We start from the raw sequence: 21,963 nt of genomic DNA on the forward strand, positions 1-21,963 counted from the left end.
GAAAAGTGCTCAGTCCTGGCCGAGCTTAAGCAGCCTTCTCAGAAGCCTCATACAACATTTGTCCTAAAATCTCTTGGTCCAGAATTTAGTCACAGGGGCACACCTAGCTACGAAGGATGTTGGGAAATTGGGCTAATAAATGCTTACACACACACACACACACGTATACACAGACACACACAAAAGTGCCTATGCATACACACATTTCTGTTAACAAGGAAGGAAGGGGAAAGGAGTGTGAGCTCCCTGCAGGCATGGAACAGTGTCTCACTCACCTTCAGCCTGGCACGCGGCAGGTGCACAGCCATGGCTGGGAGAGGCATTCCCAGCAGAGACTGACATCCAGGAGAGAAAGTCCTTCTCCCTCCGCCTCCTCACCCTTTTCCTCTGTTTATTCCTTAACCTCCTTTGCATCTGTCAGAGCCCTGACAAAAGTAGATTAATTTCCCAGACTTTCCTTGCCTTCTAAAACCTCCTCAAATTGATTCTGGATTCATGAATCCCATTCTGAGAGACATACCATCTGACCAAGGTTTAATTTCCAGGGCTGGCTGCATAATGAAGTCTTTGTGGGTACAAATCACTGGGAACAGCAGGCCGTGGCCTCCCTGTGGACTGGTCCCCTCCCAAATCAGTGGCCAGGGGATTCCAGAGAAACCAAAGCCCAGGCCATTCCTTCCACCAGTCTTGAAGCTGCCAGTCTTGGAACTGTTAGAGTTCCAAATTCAAACTCATTTCAATAGTAACTCAAAAAAGGGGGTCCTATGCCTTCTACTGTTCTCCTTCCTTGAACCAACCCCATACAACTAAAGGACTTCTCTTTTCCCCCAAAAGAGAGGAAGAAATGGGTATAGTTGCTCTAGAGTGAGATTGTTAGACTGGGGTTAGGCAATGGAGGAAGGAAGTTAGAATTTGTTCTTTCGGGGTGTGATTTGGCATCTGAAAACAGAGGATGCTGTTATCTCTGAGCATCAGCCCTGGGGACTGAGAACTAAGAGGTTTCCTCTGCATGTGGGCGTCTACCACAGGACTGTCTTCCTCAGGGAAACTCTATTTTCTGGCGTCTGCACCTTTTCCAAACAAGTCTCCCCTTCCAGGTAGCCGTGGCGGATAGATGTGGGCCTCACAGTCCCAAGGCTTTGTTCTAGTTCATGCGTATCCATCCTCAGCTATGCGATGGATGAAGCTTGATGGTGGTGGGCACGCTTCCTGCCCAGAGGCATTACTGATACGCAGGAAAAAAAAATCTCTGCTGCATTAAGTGGCATATAGAGCCTTATAGAGCAGTCTCTAGGAGAGCTGCCCAATGTGCCGGGTCACTGGGCTCATTCGCTGGGACCCACCCACTAGGCTGGTTTGCTTACGGGTATGGGCAGGAGTTGGGGGTGGTCTGATGATGCTGCTGGGTCCCTAGGAGAAGGGAAGAAAGTGGAGGAAGCAGCCTGAGCTCCCTCACTAATACGCCTCTGGACACGCCCCAAGGATGCTGACAGTAGGGGAGGTAGGCATGACAGGATAAAATGAAGGTCAGATCCAGGTCAAATGGAATCATGCCTGCAAGTTACTAGGAAGATAAACTACTTGAGAATGAGGAAGGTGAACTGGAAAATGGCTAAATGTCAGTGTTTATCACAGCCTAGATGGCTCCCATGTCACTAAGGGGAGTGCCCGTTCCCTAGCACCCAGTGACTGCGTTCACAAACAAGGCTGGACACAAATGGCCCTGGGAAGCACTGGCTTTTCCCCTCCAGGTATGGCTTTTGAGACTACAGGCACCTACTAAATAGTGAAACGTGTCTATATTGGCATTGTCTTCTTTCATTGATATTCCAAATCTAGCTCAAATCCTTACTACTTTTTTTCTCCTTAGTCATTTATTTTGCAAACATTGACGGAGATGCCTGTATGACAAGCACAGTGCCAACTGCTTGCCCATCTGTATCCATATAAAACACTTAGGACTTCCATCCTCCCACTTCCCTTGAAGCACCAAGCTTACTCCAAATATATATTTTCCAACATTTAAGAGCGTCCGTGTACTAGACTCCTAGGGCTGGCATAACAAAGTACCACTTCCTGGCTTAAAACCACAAGAATTTATTGTGTCACAGTTCTAGAGGTTAGACTCCAAATCAAGGTGTCAGCAGGGCTGTGCTGCTTCTGAAATCTGCATGGGAGACACCTTCCTTGCCTTTTCTAGCTTCTTTTAGTTGTTGGCAATCCTTGGCATTTGGGCGTGTAGACGCATCAGCTGTCCAGTCTCTGCCTCTGTCATCACGTGGCCATCTTCTCCCTTTGTGTCTCTCTGTCCTTATTACAAGGACACCAGTCATATTGAATGAAGGGCTCACCCTACTCCAGTATGACCTCATCTTCACTACCCCTGCAGCCACCCTGTTTCCAAATAAGAATATGAATAATTCACGTTCTGAGGTACTGAGTATTAGGACTTCAGCATTATCTTTTGGGAGGACACAAGTCGACCCATCATAGTCAGGCACAAAGAAATATCTTTACCCTGTAAGAAGCAACAGTATGAAGTATGAAAATACAAGTCAGTTAATGCAGTGAGGAGTGGGGGGACCTAAGGGGAGCTGGGGAACTTGCTGGAAGGTCTAAAGGGCCCCACCAGCACACAGCTGGGGTAAGCCCCACCTCAGAGTCTTTGCCAGGAAAGCTGGAGGCCCAGATCTGTAATGTGAAAATTTCCAGTTTTGAAAAGTTTGAGCATCTACAGCAAATCAAATCAAACACATTTACAAGCTACATTCAGCTTGAGGATCACCAGTGTGGAACGTCAGGTCTATGGGATCAGAGAGGGTTTTCCCAGACAAGGTGATTTCTCCTTGGAATTGGAAGCAGTTCTCTCAGGCTAGAGTGTTTAAGGTGGCGTGAGGAATGAGATGAAACACAAAAGACCCTGGAGGCCTCACAGGCCATGGGGAGGAATTGAGATGTCGTCCTGAAGGAGATGGGCCAGTCACTGGTTGGAAGCGGAGGAGTCATATTTCCAACCTGCCAGACTTCTAGACCCCAGTCTAGTCCTTCTCCAGCTCCCCAGTACCCTGAAGCAGAGGCGATTTCAGCCTTGGGGCTGCGTCCTGACCCGCGCAGACCTGTCTCATGAGCAGCCTGAGGACAGTGACCTCTTGTGTTCCCATCAGGTCTGCAGAAGCTCCTGGAGATGGTTCGGGAAGATGCCCGGAGAACAGTCACAATGGAAAACGGGACGCAAAAGCAAGCGCCCAGGTATGCTCTTTGGACAGCTGGGCAAGTAAAGGATGTCCGTGTCGTAGTGATGACGTTAGGACAGCAGTTCCCAGTGGTTGAGCATTTTCTCTGTGACACGTGCTGAACTGTGGACTTTGCTCACATGTATCTCCTCCCTGGGTTCTTCCAACAACCCTACAAGGTAGGTGCTGTTGTCTGTGTTTTACAAATAAGGAAATGAGATTCAGAGAGGCTAAGTAACTTGTTCAAAGTCACCCAGCTTACGAATGGTAAGGCCACAGCTCGAATCCCGATCTATTTCCAGAAACTGTTCTCTAAACCACTCTGCTGCACTGCTTCCCAGGAACCCAAAGGTTATTCATTCATTTTCTAGTGAATCTTTATGAATATGGACAGACTGTAGTAATTATTGAGGAAGTGTTATGAGAGAAAAGCTCAGACCTGTGCGAGGAGATAATAGGGGCATCTGATCTAGTCTGGGAAGGGGATGGGGATCAGAGAAGTTCCCTCCAAAGAAGAGACTTTAAGCTGAGATTTTGGATGAAGCATGAAAAAGAGCTCGCCAGCCAAAGTCGCAGGGGGGAGGGGGAGGGCAGACAAGAGGGGTGAATATTACAGGCAGTATATGTGCAGATGTGGACAAAAGGGAGCGTAGCACCTTCAAGGAACTGAAATGCTGCCAAATGGGATGGGGAGAGGAATAAGTCTGCCTGGGGACCTTGGAAGCCACGCCTAGGATTCTGATTTCTATCCTAGGAGCCAAAAAGAATCCTTGGAAGTTTCGAGCCGGAAACCAATATAATTGGCTCAGAGGGTCAGACTTGAACCTGGGGTGTCCTCCTTCCGGGGGAAAGCCTTATCCACTGGACTTCTGACCCCTAGAAGCCTCAGAGAGCATGCAGGCTAGAGCCGAAGTTCCCTATCCAAGTGTAGACCCCTCTGAGTAAGCAGATTACTTCCCGAGAATAAATGAGGCACCAGAGAGGTTCATCATCGCCTTCAGCCTACTGGGATGCCGGCCGTGACTTATTGGTGATTGTTATTACTGTAATTACAGTTCACCAAGCACGTTCACATGCATCACACCCGCCTCTGCTTATTAATGATGAATTGGCTGCTGCTGCCTTGACCCACATGGGGGCCATGGAGGGTGGCGCTGAAGGCTCTCGGAGACAGTGTTGGCCCTTAAGGCCCCGGCTGCCGTGCCTGACGTATCAGCGTTAAAGACTGATGACAGTGATGAAGCATCCGCTCCAAGAGGCTCCTTCCTTTGCATGAACTCACACCACGAGCACTGGCTTTGGTGTCAGACTGACATGGGTTCAAGACCTGGTGCCTTAGAGCTCAGCCAGTGAGAAACTGTCACAAATCAGCCAATGAAAAGACATGGACTCTTTGATTACAACAGTCCTCCCAACTTTCTTTTCTCCTCGCTCAAAGGATTCTCTCCATTTTTGCTGGGGACTTGCCCGTGACTCACCATGGTTGCAGACTTTGAATCGCAATTCTTTGCTGATCCTGAATAAACCCATTTTGCCGGAGAAAAACAAAAAACAAACAAACAAAAAACCTGGTGCCTTTGAACAAGTCCCTCAGCCTTTCTCTAAACCTCAGTTTCCTCGACTGTAAAATGAGATTGTGTATCATCAAAACATTGGCGGCGGTACCAAGTAGACTAGGGTCAGTTTCCATTTCCATGATTTAATTGCTGTGTGCTGTTGAGCAAGTGGCTTCGCCTCTCTGAGCCTGATTCCAGTTCTGTAAAATGAGGCTCATTAACAACCCATCCCAAAGGGCTGTAATGAGAATTAAATGATAGTTTCCTGGTTAAGTGTTTTTAATTGTTATAGAAATAATGTTGACATCACTGAGTCATGTTAAGCATTTAGTGAGATAACATTTTTAAGGTGTTAGCACATGCCTGGCATATTGTAAGCACGTGAAAATTGGTGACAGTGGTGGTGGTGGTGGTGGTGGTGGTGGTTGTTACTTTTATTTCACAGCATCCTATGGAAACTTTGCAGCACCTCACTGAGACAGGTTGATTAACCAGTACCCTGTACCATGGCCCCATCTCATAGATGGAGAAGGACGGCCAGGACCTGCTTCAGGTCCTCAAAGAGAAAACCACACAGGAACCTGGTTCTCACAGAACTCATCACATGGCCTCTGCATTCACTTTAATGATAAAATAACCATGGTTACAGTGGAAGAACCCATTGAAATTTCCCATCCTCTTCAATTCCTCCAGGAGAAAAATCTCCCTAATCTCTCACTAAGGCAGCAAATATTGAAGGCTTCTCTGTGGAGCTGCTGAGAGACAGTTAGGGAAAGCTGCAGATTTTCTTTTGCCCTCCTCACTTTAAAAATGTAGATTCCTGTTTCACTTTAGACAACAAATCTGCTCCCATCAAGACTGACATAGAATTCTAGGGTTTTTAGGAACCCCGGAAAGCCTACCCTCCCAGCCCCCAGCCTCAAGGGCCAGACTGCGCTCTGATCACCTGTCTTAGTGCCTTCAGGTTGGTATAACAAAAATAGCATAACCTGAGTGGCTCATCAACAGCAGACATTCATTTCGCACAGTTCTGGAGGCTGGAAAGTCCAAGATCAAGGTGCTAGCAGATAAGCATCCAGCAGGGACCCTCTTCCTCATATACAGCTGCCTTCTCCCTGTGTCCTCACGTGGTAGAAAGAACAAGCTAAGTTCTCAAGGGTCTGTTTTATAAGGGCATCAATTCCAATCATTAGGGTTCCACCCTCATGATCTAATCACCTCCCAAAGGCCGCCACCTCCTGACAGCGCCCTCTTGGGGGTTAGGATTCAAGCATATGGGTTTGGGGGGCCGTAAAGATTCAGACCATAACGCCGTCTAGGAAGGTGACCTTTTCTTACAACCCTCTAGCAGTGTTTTCCAAACGTCCCTGAAGATCAGAAGCAGCTGGGGTGCTTGTGAAAACTAGAAATTTCTGGTCTTCAACCCAGATCCACTGAATCAGAATCCCTAGAGGAAACCAGATTTTTTAACAAGCACTTCGAGCAGACATTATTTCATGGCATGCCAGGAAATTCTGTACGCTGCACACCTGCGTCGGAACTCTTTGTGTGTGTGTGTGTGTGTGTGTGTGTGTGTGTGTGTGTGTGTGTGCGCGGTGTGTGTGTGTGTGTGTGTGTGTGGTTTTAAATGCAGCTTCTGGGGTCCCACTCCAGGCCTGATGAATCCACATGTCTCGGAGTGTGGCTCAGGAATCTGCATTCTCGTCCTGCGCAGTTTCTCCAGGTGATTCCTGCACCCCCCTGTAGAACCTAAGATCCCTGCTTTAGAACGAGAACTCTCCATCCTCCCACAGAAATGTACTGCCTCGGGGAGCATCATTTGTTCAGTGCCTTATTAAGTGACTCATCTTGCTTTGCAGTATCTTGTCAATGCTCAGGCAAAACAAGAGTGATTCTGCCTATAAAGACATGCAGACCACCCGCAAATCAAGGTAGGAAGGCCGGGGGCCCTAGCAGGTGGGTCGCCAGGCACCGCCCAGTTACGGGGGGGGGGGGGCGTTGTAGAGGCACCCCTCACCATACCATGAAAAGTGGGGCAGGGACAGGGGTCTTCTTCCTTCTTCACTGGAAATAAGTTCCTTAACTCCCAGGGCTCGAGGGTGAGTATTCAGCCATCTCTCCCCAGCAATTGTATACTGTAAAGTTACAATCTTCTGGTAGTGGAGGGATAAAGTGGGGAGGGGGTGTTCCAGAACTACCCCTTCCCTCTTTACTTGAGTCACTTGTAACGGGGGAGAAGAAGGTCTGCCCCCAAGTCATTTATTTATTTAGAGAATATTCCCCAGTTCCCGCTGTGTGCCAGGAACTGTACTCGGCTCTTGAGAGGTTCAGCAGCAGATAAGACAGAAGCCGTCTGCCCGCCTGGGTGGATCCCACTGTCTGGTCTGGGCTAATAACTCCTTCTGTGTCATAGACTCTTTCACCGTCCGTGGAAGCCTGTGGACTCCTTTCAGAAAAATGCTTACAAAGGTTTACAAAGACATCTAGAGTAATATTGATTACAATATTACAACCAAACATGGGATATATAGTCATCTGTGAGCTTCTTTAGCAATACCTTATACAACAAGACTTAGCAGCAGGTCTAATAACTACTGTAATTTTGGATTAGTATCAAGCGTAAATGATTTTTCAAAATATCTCCCACAATTTCAATGTGATGTATAAAAACCTATGATTTCCATTTCTGTGAAAGGCTAGGTAAAGAGGTAACCTGTTTTTTTCCATCTGCATTCATGGACTCCTTGAATCCTGCCCATGGTTAAGAACTGCTGTTCTGATGGGCAAGTCATGCCTTTATCAAATAACCCCACAGAGGTAGCTGTGTAAATCATGACTATGGAAAGCATTCTGAAGGAGGGTTGTGGAGAACTGGGTGAATGTTGAGAACCAGGGTTCCAACCAAAGCTGAGTTTGACATTTAAGCTGAGACCTGAAGGGAAAAAGAATTAGCTAGCCTGTGGCTGGGAAAGGTGGGATCTGGAATCTGCATTCTCATTCTGAGCAATCTCTTCAGGTGATTCCTGTGTCCTCTTGTAGACCCTAGGGTCCCTGCTCTAGAGGGAATAGTAGGACTAGTGTTCCGAGCAGAGGGAATAGCACGTACAAAGGGTCTGAGGCAGGAAGAAGCTTAGGGGCACTGAGCAAAGACCAGTATGGCTGAAACTCAAGGAGGGCCAAGGAAAGGGGAGACCGAGACAGGCAAAAGGGCATTTTGTTGTTTATTCATTTGTTTATCACAGCTAATGACACTACTTCCTTCACTTCCTGCCTTCCCCTGAGTCACACTGTCAGCTCTAGAAGAGAACCATCTACAGGAGGAAGGTCAAGGCCAACCTGCTCCCCCAGAGAATTCATCAGCTGAGACTGGGGCAGCTGGTTGGAATCCAAACAAAGGTCTCCTGGGTATCATTACTGGGGCTCTGCAAGGTGGGATAAGGGCTTGCTCCATCACCTGCCAGACCTAAGACCTCTAGATCTAGTCCCATGAGCCTCTGGGAAAAGCAGAAAAGGCCGGGCCCTTTCCTTTGGGGAGTGGTCTGGGAAATGGCCAGCCTCCCTGAAGAAGCCCCACATGCCACAGGTGTGGAAGGGACAAGTTAGCCACATATCATAGGGATAAGAAAAGTCTCACCCTCTAGAATCACACAGATAAAGCAGTCAAGTCAGTTTCTCAAATGTTTGGAAGAAAAAGAGGGAGGCAGGATGTGAGAGAAGATGCTGGACACTGATACTGAAGGCCCAGGTCACTAAGGGAGGACCTGGGAGAAGGTGTGGGGGATGGACACGAGCAAAGACCTTCACCTCCGTCTATGGACCCCAGCCAGGCAAAGCCACAGGAGGCAGCAGCCGCTTAAGGAATTCAGTCAGCCCCACCTGGAAAGGGTCAAGTGGCACCTGGAGTTGACTGATCACAGATGAGGAAACTGAGAATCCAGAGCAGAGGTGCTTCTCCACAGCCTGGGAGGGGCCAGGGCCGGGGCCGGGCTGTGAACCCAGCTCTGCCCACCTCCAAAGTTGAGTGAGATGGGTGTGCAGGACCAGGGTCCAGGTTAGATGGGAGGATCCTTGAATGAAGAGGCAGCCTGGGGCCGGGAACACCACAGACAACGTGCCCAGGAGGACGCGACCCTCCCCTCATCAGATCTGCACTCAGCCCCAGGGTAAGTGCCGACAGGTGTAGAGAGGGGGATGGGAGTGTCCAAAATGAACCTGTGCTCCAGATGGAGAGTCTGATTCTATCCAGATGAAGCTGGGATCCAGAAAATATGTCATCCAACAACATGCAGAGGCAGGAGGCCGTAGTCAGACTAGGAGAGTCAGAGCAGGCAGAACTTGCTCTAGGCCATGAGACAGGGTAGGATTTGAGCAGGTGGAGAAGAAACAAGGAGGACTGTCCAGGCAGAGTGTCCAGTAGGAGCAAAGGCCACGGTGTGGGGGAAATACACACAGAGTTCTATTTCTGATGCTTTGATTAGAACCAACGCCCTCACCTGAATCCTAGAGGCTAGCAGGTGTCATGGGGGCCCTGAAGTCACCCTTTTTGGGAAAATCAGGCTCCAGGCAACTTGAAACCACTTCTTTATGTTTCAGTGACAGATCCAGCACTACGAGTGGAGACAGCCACTCCCAGGTGCTCCAGAAGAAGTGTAAAAGGTAGGCCAGGTGGGCAATGGAAGATGCCAGGCAAGAGGGACTGCAGCAGCCACACCTTCCATCTTCCCAGGGGTGTAGAAATAACCCAGTGTAGACCAGACTCCCTGAAGCCATAGACACAGCTGGAGAACAAAGGACTCTCAGGGCAGGGGGCACTTGGCCAAGATGCTGAGCAACTGCATGGGCCACGGCAACGAACTCTGCCTCTGCGCTTGGCACCAGGCAGAGCGCTCTGTGTGCATCGTCTTATTCCTCAGAACCAACCTCATGAGGCAGGGGTGCCACCCCACCCTGCAGAGGAACAGACTGAAACCTGGCCAGGTGACATGTCTCACCAGAGGCCACACAGCTACAAATCGCTGGTACGGGAGCTTGAACCCAAATCTCCCAGCTCCAGATTCCATTTCCATCTCACCACCCTTAACACTTGCTGGGCTTGCATGACCAGGTGTCTCACTGTGGGCTCGTTTAACAAGGCCTGACCCAGCAGCCCGCTGTTGTTGGGAAGCGGAGTGCCAAAGGAGGCTCCCGGGGAGGGTGCAGAACCCGGGTGGGTATTATTGCAGGGCACCTTGGGGCCCAGGGAGGCCAGCCTCGTGGGTCTGTCCCTTGGGCTCCGTCCCCCAAGCCCTTCTTATCTGTGTCCACAGCCGTGCCAACCGGGACATCATCCACTGCAAGAGGGGGGTGTGTAACACCATGAGGGCCAAGTTTTACAGTGTGGCCCGGGAGGCCGGCCTCTGTCTACAGGACAAGATGGAAATCCTCATGAAGTAAGGGCACACGTATATCATCCACTCAGAGGCCATTCATCTGGCACTTACTCTGCACCCACCAGATGCTAGGAGTTGGGGCTGTAACAGGGAACGAGAAGGACATGTTACCTGCCCTCAGGGAGCTTATAGTCTCCTGGAAAATATGGGCAGAGACAAAATAACTGAATTGATAAATTTATAGGTACGAATGATGATCATTGCTATACAGTAAGAGAACAGAGTTCTAGGAGAGAGAGAGAACCATGGGGCCCTAATGCAGGTTGAGTAATCCAGGAAGACCTCTCTAAGGAGGTGATGTTAAGGCTGAGCCCTGACAGATGAAGAGGAGCTTGTGGTATGGTGAGAAGGTGGAAGGACATTCCAGGCAGCAGGAAAAGTACATACAAATTCCCAAGGTCGGAAGGGACGTGGAACGTTTGAAGAGGAGGAAGAAGTGAGCACTACAGCACACATACCCGTCAGTGTCATGATTGAGACTTGGAACTTGGCGTTCAGAGCAGCAGCAGACCACTGGGAGCTCTTCTATTCTGACAACCTAATCACTGCCTCCCTTCCCAGCTGACTCCTTGACTACAGTGACTATTTACCCCAGTGAGCTCATCCTTCCAACGAAGGTTTCCTGATGACCCTCTGCCCTCTCACCCTCTCAGTGTGGAGGGACTAGCTGCTCTGGGCCACAGGTTCAGGGATGACTTGCCCCCACCTTCTGGGAGCTTCCAGCCTAGTGAGAGAGACAGACAAATAAGCAGGCGGTTACCACACAGGGTGATGAGGGCCAGCATGGGAATAAGCAGGGGGATAAGGGAACACAGAAAGGTGCAAGGGAAATCAGAAAGGTCTTCCTGGAGGAAACAGCATTTTCAGTTTAATAAAAAATAGATGATATTTCCAGGGCACTTACTATGTATTGGACATAGGTATGAGAGCTTTGTTTTTATTACTTAGGCCTCACAACAGCCCTACGGGGTGGGTGCTATTATTAGGGCTTTCTTACAGATGAGAAAAGTGGGCCCAGAGATGCCTCTTGTCAGTGGTCACCCAGTGGTTAAGTAGCAAAGGTGGAGTTCAAACCCAGACAGTCACACAGGAAAAGTAGGAGGGAAGAGAGTTCCAGGGAATAGCAACAGCAAAGTCCCAGCAGCAAGAAGGGGCACAGTGGCCATAAACTGCCAGTAGTCAGGTGTGTCTGGGGCTTAGGTTGTTTACAGGGTAAGCGGAGAGATAGAGGCCAGATCATAAAAGGCCTTACTAACCCAGCTGTGGAGCTTGAACTGTATCTCGGAGACTTTGTTCATGAGCCAAACCATAAAATGCTGGGAGGAACGGGATGGGAAGGATAGAGATAAAACTGGAAGATGTTGTAGGGGCTGAGTAATCCAGAGCCTGGGAGGGCAGGTCACTCAGAGGACTTTATTCTGAGTAAATGGGAAGCCATTGAAATTCATATATAGGTGAGAACATGGTTATATTTATAATATAGTGTCTTTGGAGAGAGAGAACATGTGCACAAAATGATAACGGAAGTGGGGAAGAGAGGAACCAACATGAGTTAAACACCTTCTGTGTGTCTGGTACTAAGCTCAACACTATACGCACGATATCATTTACTCCTCACCACCACTGGGACCTAGGAATCATTGTTATCCTTCACTTTACAGTTGAGAAAGCTGTGTAAATACAGTCAGAAGTTGGGAGAGAATGAGGGCTGATTAAAAAGTGACTGGATTTAGCCAGACATGAGCATTTCAGGACCTTGGAGAGAGCTGTATCCTCTTGTACCCAAAGCCAGCTTGTATATTACAGAGTGGCTGAGAGGGTTAAGATGGACCTCAAGATGGAAAAGGTGTTTAACTCAGATCTCAAAGGGCAGGTAGGATGGTTAAAGGAGAAGAGTGTCTGATTATTCTTCCTGTTTCTCCTACAACCTGTGATGCAGGCGCCAAGAAGAAAGAGGTCTCCAGAAGTTCCATTCTTTTGACCTTGTCTCAAATTTCAAACAGGATATAGCCAAAATGAGAAACCAAGTCTCCGCGGTAAAAGGAGATGCAGAGGAAATTGCAGACCACTGGTAAAGATCCTGAGAGCCAGATAAAACAGTCCCTGAAGGGGGTGAAGGTGTTACAAAATTACATTTGATCCCATTATCCTTCAAGACACAGAGGGACATCACTCCAAAACTGTCCTCAGCCACCAGTAGGGCCCCCCCAAATAAGGCTATATCTGGAGTACAATCAGGCAAGAACCCCTCGGTTCCTGAACCACAGATAATCTACCCAGCTGTGTTCTCCATATCCTTCTGTTTGATTCAGCTTGCAAATGTGGACTAACCTGCCAATCCCTATAAGAGAGGCAGAAGAGGCAAACCAATCTGAAAATTTCTACAGATTCTGAGGTCTATGGGAAGAGAACTATATTCCCCACATAATTTAACTCTTTTTTTTAAAGAACTTTTATTGAGATACAGTTAACAGACAATAAACAGCACATGTTTAGAGTGTATAATTTGGTATCCCAATCTCCCAATTCATCAACCCCCCCCAATCCTCCCCGCTTTCCCCACTTGGTGTCCATATGTTTGTTCTCTACATCTGTGTCTCTATTTCTGCCTTGCATTTCCTCTTTCATAGTTGTTAGCATTTGCCTTATGTATTGAGGTGCTCCTATATTGGGTGCATGGATATTTATAATTGTTATCTCCTCTTCTTGGATGGATCCCTTGATCTTTATGTAATGTCCTTTCTTGTCTCTTGTAATATTTTTTATTGTAAAGTCTATTTTATCTGATATGAGTATTGCTACTCCAGCTTTCTTTTAATTTTCATTTGCATGGAATATCTTTTTCCATCCCCTCCCTTTCAGTCTGTATGTGTCCCTAGGTCTGAAGTGGGTCTCTTGTAGACAGCATATATATAGGTCTTGTTTTTGTATCCATTCAGCCAGTCTGTGTCATTTGGTTGGGGCATGTAGTCCATTTACATTCAAGGTAATTATCGATATGTATATTCCTATTACCATTTTCTTAATTGTTTATGTTTCTGTAGGTCCTTTTCTTCTTTTATGTTTCCCGCTTAGAGAAGTTCCTTTAGCATTTGTTGTAGGGCTGGTTTGGTGGAGCTGAATTCTCTTAGCTGTTGCTGGTCTGTAAAGCTTTTGATTTCTCCATCGTATCTGAATGAGATCCTTGCTGGGTAGAATATTCTTGGTTGTAGGTTCTTCCCTTTCATCACTTGAAATATATCATGCCACTCCCTTCTGGCCTGCAGAGTTTCCGTTGAGAGATCAGCTGTTAACCTTCTGGGAGTTCCCTTGTATGTTATTTGTCGTTTTTCCCTTGTTGCTTTTAATGACTTTTCTCTGTCTTTCATGTTTGTCAATTTGACTACGATATGTCTTGGTATGTTTCTCCTTGGGTTTCTCCTGCCTGGGACCCTCTGCACTTCCTGGACTTGGGTAGTTATTTCCTTTCCCATGTTAGGGAAGTTTTCAACTATAATCTCTTCCAGTATTTTCTCGGGCCCTTTCTCTCTCTCTTCTCCTTCTGGGACCCCTATAATGCGAATGTTGGTGCGTTTAACATTGTCCCAGAGGTCTCTTAGGCTGTCTTCAGTTCTTTTCTTTCTTTTTTCTTTATTCTTTTCTGGATCAGTGATTATCACCATTCTGTCTTCCAGGTCACTTATTTGCCCTTCTGCCTCAGTTAATCTGCTATTGGTTCCTTTTAGTGTATTTTTCATTTCAGTTATTGTGTTGCATATCTCTGTTTGTTTGCTCTTTAATTCTTCTAGGTCTTTGGTAAACTTTTCGATCTTTGCATCTAGTCTTTTTTCAAAGTCCTGGATCATCTTCACCATCATTATTCTGAATTCTTTTTCTGTAAGAGTGCCTATCTCCTCTTCATTTAGTTGTTTTTCTGGGGTTTTATCCTGTCCCTTCATCTGGTACAAAGTCCTCTGCTTTTTCATTTTCTCTGTCTTTCTGTGGCTGTGGTTTTCAGTTCCACAAGACGAAATACTGCTGATACTGCTTGATACTGCTGTCTGCCCTCTTCGCATAATTTAACTCTTAAAGATACAAAACCAGACAGGCATATCCCTGGAACACTGTGCCCCAGCACAGGGAGGATAATAAGTACAACAGAAAGCAATGTGAGCTGAGTGATTCCTGGATGGCAGACACTCCCCTAAGCACTTTCCATAAATTATCTGTTTTAGTCCCCACAAAAATCCTGAAGGGTACACGTTAACCTCCACTTTACAAACAAGGAAACTTTAGGATTTAAACTGCTGTCTGCCCTGTCTCTTTGCTTATCTGCAGTATAAAATTGGAGTCTGATTTCCTGAACCTCCAACCTGTCGGGGTGAATAAACCAAGATCTAAGAAGAGTAAGATGGGAAAGCCTAAATACGTACTTAGAATCCCTTCAACAATTTTCATAATGCAGAATGGGAGCTTACAAAGAGACATGAATAAATATATAACTCTATAGCACAAATATAAAGCAGTGTGAGCAGCCAAAATGTAAGATGTATGATCGAATTCTTCTTCAACTTCTTCCACAATCAGGAAAAAAAAAACCTCTTTTTCATGAGATACTACCCCCTCCTTCACCCACACATGAACCCCCAGGTTAGAACCTACCTTGTTCCCACCATCCCAAGAATGGATTCCCAAACTACCTTTACACGCCATCATAATATTAATAGAGGTTCTTAAAACCCACTGAAACACACAAAGCCGTGACCCCTGCTTACTCATTATCAGGAACATGGAGAACACACACACACACACACACACACACACACACACACACACGTGTCCTCAGCAGCTGCAGCACCTTGTGTGTGAGAGACTCTTGCATCCTAGAAGGTATCCGACAGGTGTGTCTGTGTCCTCCCTGGCTTGATTAACTCTCAAAAGAGAAGCTTCACAATACCAATGTTCTTCCTTTCCTCTAACTTTTCGCATTGTCTGCTTGGTAGAAAAATCGTAAGTGCATCTCTTTAAAGCATGAACTTAATTTTTTTTTTAATGTGATGCAAATCATGCTCCAGCTCTTACTATCCCTAAAAATAAAGACTTGCCTAATCTGTGGGCATTTTACATTGAGGAGGGAGGAAAATCCCCCAGGTAAACACCGATGCTGCCCTGGAGACATCACATGAGTGGCAGAAAGAGATAGTGGAGATGGGGTCCCTGAGGTGTCCAGACCCATCTCCCTGCAGTTTCATAACTGACCCTCTCCTCTTGGAACTGAAGGTACTTTGACCTGCTGTCCAGACTCCCTGAGGAGCTGAAGAATTTCCGCCCCGGCAAAAAGATCCTGGCGAAACTACAGAAGTTTGGGGAAAACCTGGACCTGAGGATCCGGCCACATGTCCTCCTGAAGGTGCTGCAGGACCTGAGAGTCTGGGAACTGTGCTCTCCCGACATCGCGGTGGCTATCGAGGTACCGACCACCTCCTTTCCCCTCATGGTGCCTCAGGCACCACTTTCTTTCCCCTCTCAACATCCAGGCACTGTTCAAGTTTTTAAAGTTTTAAAAAGACATAAAGACCTTCGTGGAACTCGTCATCTAATAGGAGAGGGATAGTCACTTGACCTTGGTGGTTCAACTCCAGGGGACATTATGTTCTGTGTAAAAGGTGCCCCCTGGAAACTCGGAGGTTTGGGAGAGACATAAACAGATGGACACATGAATCTGGTAACTGGCAATCATGATAAGGAGCACTTGAAGTCTGGCAGTGTGGGTGCCTGTTAGACATGCAGAACCTCAGGCTCCAGCCTGTACCTGACCAGCTCGGGATCTGCGTTTAAATGAGAGGCCGGGTGACTCGTGTGCACAATAAAGTTTGAGGAGCCCTGATTTAAGGTGAATGTAGAGGAGGCTTATCGCAGCTAGAGCCACTGGGGAAGGTGACCATTAAGCTGAGATCTGAATGATGAAAAGGCAGTACCATGAAGAGAAGGGGAGAGAGCAGGTCAGGAAGAGGGAACAGCAGGTGCAGAGACCCCAGAGCAGGACAGAACTTGACCTGCTGGAGGAATTCAGTGGCAGGCAGTGGGTCTGGAAGGAGGAAAGCAAGAAGATGCAGTTCCAAGGGGACTGAAGACGTCAGCCTGTGCAGATCTCTGAAGGTCAAGTCAAGGACTTAGGTCTTGATCTGGAGGGTGCTGAGGAGCCACTAAAGGGTTTGCAATAGTAGCTTACCTTCCCCACCCACCCTAGAAGTTTCTAGTACCCCATTCCCTTAAGGCATCAAAAGGTGTCAGCAGATGGGGGGAGGGGGAAGGGCCCCACACTAAGGTATTAACAGATGTGAGTGGAGTCGCTTCCTTAATTTTATCTGATGGCACATGTACAGTTTAATAAGGCTTTCAACGCCTCAAGACACAGAAGTGACCCAAGTGGTGTCAGTCTCAGGCCTCTCATTGTTTTCATGACAGGCTGGCCCTTCCGCAAGCTGACCTGGGTTGTGTATATGATGCAAGGTCAGGAGTGGGGGAGTGAGGATGACCCTGTGGACAAGTTCATCTGCCCAGACTCCACTTCCCACATCCTGTGAAGCTCTTCGGGAGAGGTTCTGGCAGGCTAGTCTGAAACTAAGTCTAGGGTATCTGTCCAGTTATGGGGTCTGTAAGTATGGGAGCCATGGAAAAGTCAATCTCTGAGTAGGTAAGAGGGGAGGGGGCCTGGATGCCCCCCTTTCTCTGAGCTGAGTTCATGGCCCTAGCTAAGAAAAGTTAGCACGCTCTTCTCCCAGTGAGAGCATCACAGAACTTCTGTTAACCTGGATGTGGGGGTCTCTTAACATGGAATCTATATGAAACTCTGTGCTTGGTGTCTCAACCCTTTCCTGGAAGCAAGCCCACAATTGTCCTCAATTCTCCAAGGGGTCTATGAACCCAAAAGAGTTTAGGGACATATGACTTTTTAAAAAGATATTCCGGAGTAGATGCAAACAACTGGGTTTTCATGCTCTTCCCAAATTTCTTCGGATCCATCATGACAAGAAGGGACTTAACGTTAGCCTGCTGAACTGGGAAGCTGGAAAGAGGCCCTTTTCTTGAGAGAACCATCCCCATCATCCAAGCATTATGAATGCTTGGAGGTATCCTGGGGCCACCAGCCTCAATCACAAATCCTCCAGGGTCTTGTTGGGGTGGGTGGGGGCACGGAGTCCAGCTTTCAGACCAACCCTGAGGCTGTCACTGTGTCTGCCCCTCAGTTTGTGCGGGAACACGTCATCCACATGCCTCAGGAGGATTACATCAGCTGGCTGCGGAACCGGATCAGCGTCCCTATCCGTGCCCACAGTGCCCAGACGTAGTGGGCCTGGGGCGACCAGCGATGGCAGTGGAGGAGGGCTGTCCACCCTGTGTTCCTGCTTCCTGCCTGCGCTCATGGATCCTCATTGTGATCTAGTCGTGTCCTCTGGAGACCAGACTCTGGCGACTTTCTAGAGGGAGCTACTCGCAGGTGGAAACTCCCTTCCACCCCACACCCCAGCCTCAGTGTCCCGGCCTCTGTTCCTCATTGGTCCAGCCTGCCTCTACCTCCTCTCCTCCAGATTCCTTCACTCTGTTCCTCTTCCTCAAGTTCTGGATCATAAAATTGAGTTGAATGTTTGATGGTCGGCTGGGAAAAAGTTGGAGCTGTGGAATTTGGATGTGGTATTGAGACCCTAATAATAACATACAGTTACCATTTATTGAGCTTTTGTTATACAGCAGGCCCAGTGCTGGGTGAGATTATTGCCCAATGATCTCACAGTTACTTGGTTAAGTAGGTACTGATGGTATCCCCATTTCACACCATTGGAGCTAGAGTGTATTTCTCAACTTTATATATACTGACCTGGATAGAGTTGGGTTGGTGGGTGGACAGATGGATGGAGAATGGATGGTTGGGGCATTTCCCAGCAAGGCAAATGGTGTGTAAGAAAAATCTCATTCTCAAGAGTCCTCGTAACAGATTGTGCTGGCTTTGGTGGTACAAGGAAGCTTAACTTCCTGTCCTCTCAAAATGTGTGTGGGCTCCTTGCCATTTAACCTCTTTTCTCATCTTGGCCTTCTGCTTCCCTACATTCTCACTAGGTTATGGGATCTGTAGTGATTTTAACTCTCTCAACTGATGGCCGAGCTGAATTAACAATGAAACAACCGGACTTGATTTGCATTATACCCCGATTATCAGAACACTCCTATAGGCTGGACCCCAGCATCTCTCTGTGATCCAGAAGAGGTGGGGGGAAGAGAGTTGAACTGGAACTATTTTTCTGTCTAAGCAACATCTCACTCAACCATTCACCTATTCAGTTATTTACTCAGTTCATTCAGAGAATATTTATCTAGAGCTCAAGATGCATCAACTAAGTTCTAGGTTCTGAGGGGACACCCGTGACCAAAGCAGACGAGGTCCCCAATCTCAGGGAACTGACGTGGAGACAGACAAGCCAACAAAAGATGATGGGGAGGGCAGAGGGACTGCATGACATCCACATGGATACCCTTTGTTTACTGTGATACTGTAACGAGCCACTGGGGTATAGAGGTGAGGTACAGTCTGTAAGAAGTCTGCAAAGTTAAGAGATCCTAAACTTCTCTGTATTAAGTAAGAATTGGGCTGAGGAGGAGCAGAGAAGAAAGGAGAAAGGCAAAGGCCTAGAGGCAAAAAGAAACTAGATGTCATTTGAGGAACTAAAATAACATGCATCTAGCTGGACTGTAAGAGCAGGTTGGTGTGCAGGGCAGGGAATGGGAGGAGAGGGAGTCTGGGGAAGGAGGTAGAAGCCAGATTTTCCGATGCTTTCTAGGCCATGTTAGGAGGTTTAGACCAACTTGACTGGCCATGGGGAGCCATGGAAAGATTTTCAGTAGGGAAATAATCAGATTTGCATTCAGGAAAAAAAATGCCCACTGTGTGAGTGCGAAGCAGGGAGCAGGATACTAAGATAAGGCTACAGCAGAGACTGGGGGGAGCACGTGGCAGTGAGGGTGGGGAGACGTTAAAAGGATATTTAAGTGGTGGAATCAGCAGAAGTTGACATGGTGTATTGCAAGTGGACAGAGGACAGGAGTGTCAGGAATCATGTCCAGTTTTCCAGCTCAGACCAGTGGGTGGAGGGTGGTGCCTTTAATGTACCAGGAGGAGAAGAAGAAATGAAAGTTCAGGACGAGAAGCTAAGGAGTTCTGTTTTGAGCATATGGAGTGGGAGATGCTTGCGGAACAGTCAAGTGGGGGGATTTGAAACTCAGGAAAGAAGGTGGCACAGGAGATAGAAACGTGACATCAACATCCTATGGGCCATGATGGTTAAAGCAGGAAGTGGGAGGAGAGGCTGAAAGAGGAGAGGAGAGAGAAGGTCTTGAGGACAGGATCGCAAAAAGCTTTAAACAGCCACTCACAACCTAGCATTGACCGAGGGACTGCTTTGTTCCAGACTCAGCAAAATGCTTGTGTTATCTCATTTCATCTTCGTGATCCTGCTGTTACAGATGATGAAATGGAGCCTCCAAAAGGTGCTCTGTACTCATGTTCAGCTGACTCTGAGTTCCCTCCCTTCTGCTGCTGCCTTCTGACCCCCCAGCCCTGACTGCATGAGACAAGAAGGTCACAAAAATTATCTTGCTTTTGGAATCATGTCCCATGAATAGCTCCAATGATGGGGCTTCCTGGCGTCACAGTCACTTACATGTAGTCTGTATCCCACAGTTTGCATCTTACTTGATGATCACAGCATCCCTCTGATGTGGGCATTGTTCTAATCCCCATTTTATCACTAAGGATACCAGCACTTAAGGTCATTTGCCAACAGTCACACAGCCAGCCGGCAAGTGGCAGAGCCAAGCCTAGAACGTGTCTGTCTGTCTTGGGCAGGAGAGATGCTGAAATCACAAGACTTAACTCCATCCTCCTGCTTGCCACTTTCTGGGAAAGCCTATTTCTCAAGAACTGTAGCTCCACCTAGTGGTTTCTATTAGTATTATGCTTCCATCATGCTCTCCAGCAACATAAAACCTTCTGCCAAAAAGGAAGAAGGCAAGCATTAACAGCTTAGGCAAGGAGTATTTATTCAAACAAAGGAAGATCTTTTACTACTAAAACAGATTAGGGACTAGGAGGAGGCAGTACATCACCTCCCAGCTCCCAAGCTCAAAGAAAAGCCCCAGGGAGACATATTTTTGCTGTGAGCATTTTCACCAGAATCATAATTGAGCACCTACTATATGCCAAGTGCCTGCCAGCTGATCCCCTGTCCCACTGCTCTGACCGAGCCACCTGAGTGGTTATCATGAGAGCTTTTGAAACCCCGTGTGCCCTGAAGAAGCTTTGTCTGTACAGGAGCAGATAGTACATATCTGTTGCATATTCTTTTTACATACGTGGCCCTTTAAAAATGTAAAAACCTTCTGAGATTGGAGGTCATACAAAAATAGGCTACAGGACAGATTTGGACCATGGGCCAGAGTGTAACAGAGGGATGGACATGTAAGGTAATGCAATAAAAGTCAACCCCTGAACTTGTATTGGAACTGGGGAGAAGAAGGAGGTTTCTGCTGGAATTACTGACAATAAATATAAAATAAACCTACAGCTTGTGAAAGCCACCACACAGACACTGCCAAGAAAGCAAGGAAAACAAAGCTGAGAAATGCAGTAAGAAAGATACCAAATCTTGGTTACACCATGGGAGCACCTGGACCTAGCCAGACCTTTGAACTGTTTAGTTATGGGGCTAAAGCCTGCTTAAACCAGATTCAGTTTGCAACAAAAGGATCCCTAATTAAAGAGAGAAAAGCGATCTGTGTATAAGTGTGGCCAAAATCCTAGACAGTTTCGAGGAAGGGCCCTTCCACTCACAGGGCTGGTGGGACAGGAGTGGGAGAGACTCTCCTCAGATAACATCATGTGGGGAAAGCTAAGAGAAAAATCTGAGTTAAAACCCACAGCATCAATCAAGAGACAAAGGAAAGACTAGGAACACAGATGTTTTATCACTGAGCTTTGCAGCAGCTGTGAAAGTGCCAATTTAGCTCTAAAAGAGCCTAAAATACATGTAAGGCGGGCGTTGTTATCAAAGCCAACCCTCCTGTATGTGACAGGAGGTGCTGGGTGACTGAAGTCCCCAGCTCCGTGGTCTCCAAAGTAGGGGGTAACAGGATGGAAGGGGTGGCCGTGCACAAGGTGATCTATTATGGAGAAGGAAACATTGGAACTTGGTGTTATCTTAACTAAAGTCTGTTTTAAGCGTTACCAGTAATTTAGATGTGGCTTGACCCTGAAACCATCTCTCCGTCTGTACAGAGAATGGCCCCTCGCATCTGGTATCAGTCAAGCCAGGAAACCCAAGAGGAGAGGAGAGTTTCATAGTATGAAATGGTTAATCAAGGCATCATTGTCTTATCCTCAGTCTTCCAATAAACTACAATACCGCTTTTTTTTCTATATTTAATTGTTTTTTGAACTGAGATATAATTGACATATAACATTGTATTCGTTTTAGGTATACAGCGTAATGATTTGATACATGTATATATTGTGAAAGGATTACCACAGTAAGTCTAGATCATCCATCATCACCTCACACAGTTACTTTTTCTTTTTCTCACGAGGAGCATGTTTAAGGTCTGCACCCTTAGCCACCTTGTCCAGTGTGGTAGCCACTACTTGCTTGTGGCTACTGAGCACATGATATGTGGCTGGTCCAAAATGAGCTGGGCTGTAATTAAAAATATACTCAG

The 21,963-nt window shown here is 47.2% G+C and overlaps 1 protein-coding gene across 1 annotated transcript in view; it reads left to right on the forward strand.

Moving 5' to 3' along the window:
- The window catches only part of CCDC60 (coiled-coil domain containing 60), a 173,036-nt gene extending 155,266 nt beyond the window's left edge, over positions 1-17,770 (forward strand). Inside the window, exons 8-14 of the mRNA XM_057746447.1 lie at positions 3,165-3,249; positions 6,649-6,720; positions 9,383-9,445; positions 10,096-10,218; positions 12,158-12,289; positions 15,478-15,667; positions 17,448-17,770. Coding sequence (XP_057602430.1) covers positions 3,165-3,249; positions 6,649-6,720; positions 9,383-9,445; positions 10,096-10,218; positions 12,158-12,289; positions 15,478-15,667; positions 17,448-17,549 — 767 coding nt within the window. The 3' untranslated portion in view covers positions 17,550-17,770. The remainder of the gene's footprint in view (positions 1-3,164; positions 3,250-6,648; positions 6,721-9,382; positions 9,446-10,095; positions 10,219-12,157; positions 12,290-15,477; positions 15,668-17,447) is intronic.
- The last annotated feature ends 4,193 nt before the right edge of the window (positions 17,771-21,963 follow it).

Source organism: Hippopotamus amphibius, chromosome 8, assembly GCF_030028045.1.
Source record: "Hippopotamus amphibius kiboko isolate mHipAmp2 chromosome 8, mHipAmp2.hap2, whole genome shotgun sequence".
NCBI lineage: Eukaryota > Metazoa > Chordata > Mammalia > Artiodactyla > Hippopotamidae > Hippopotamus > Hippopotamus amphibius.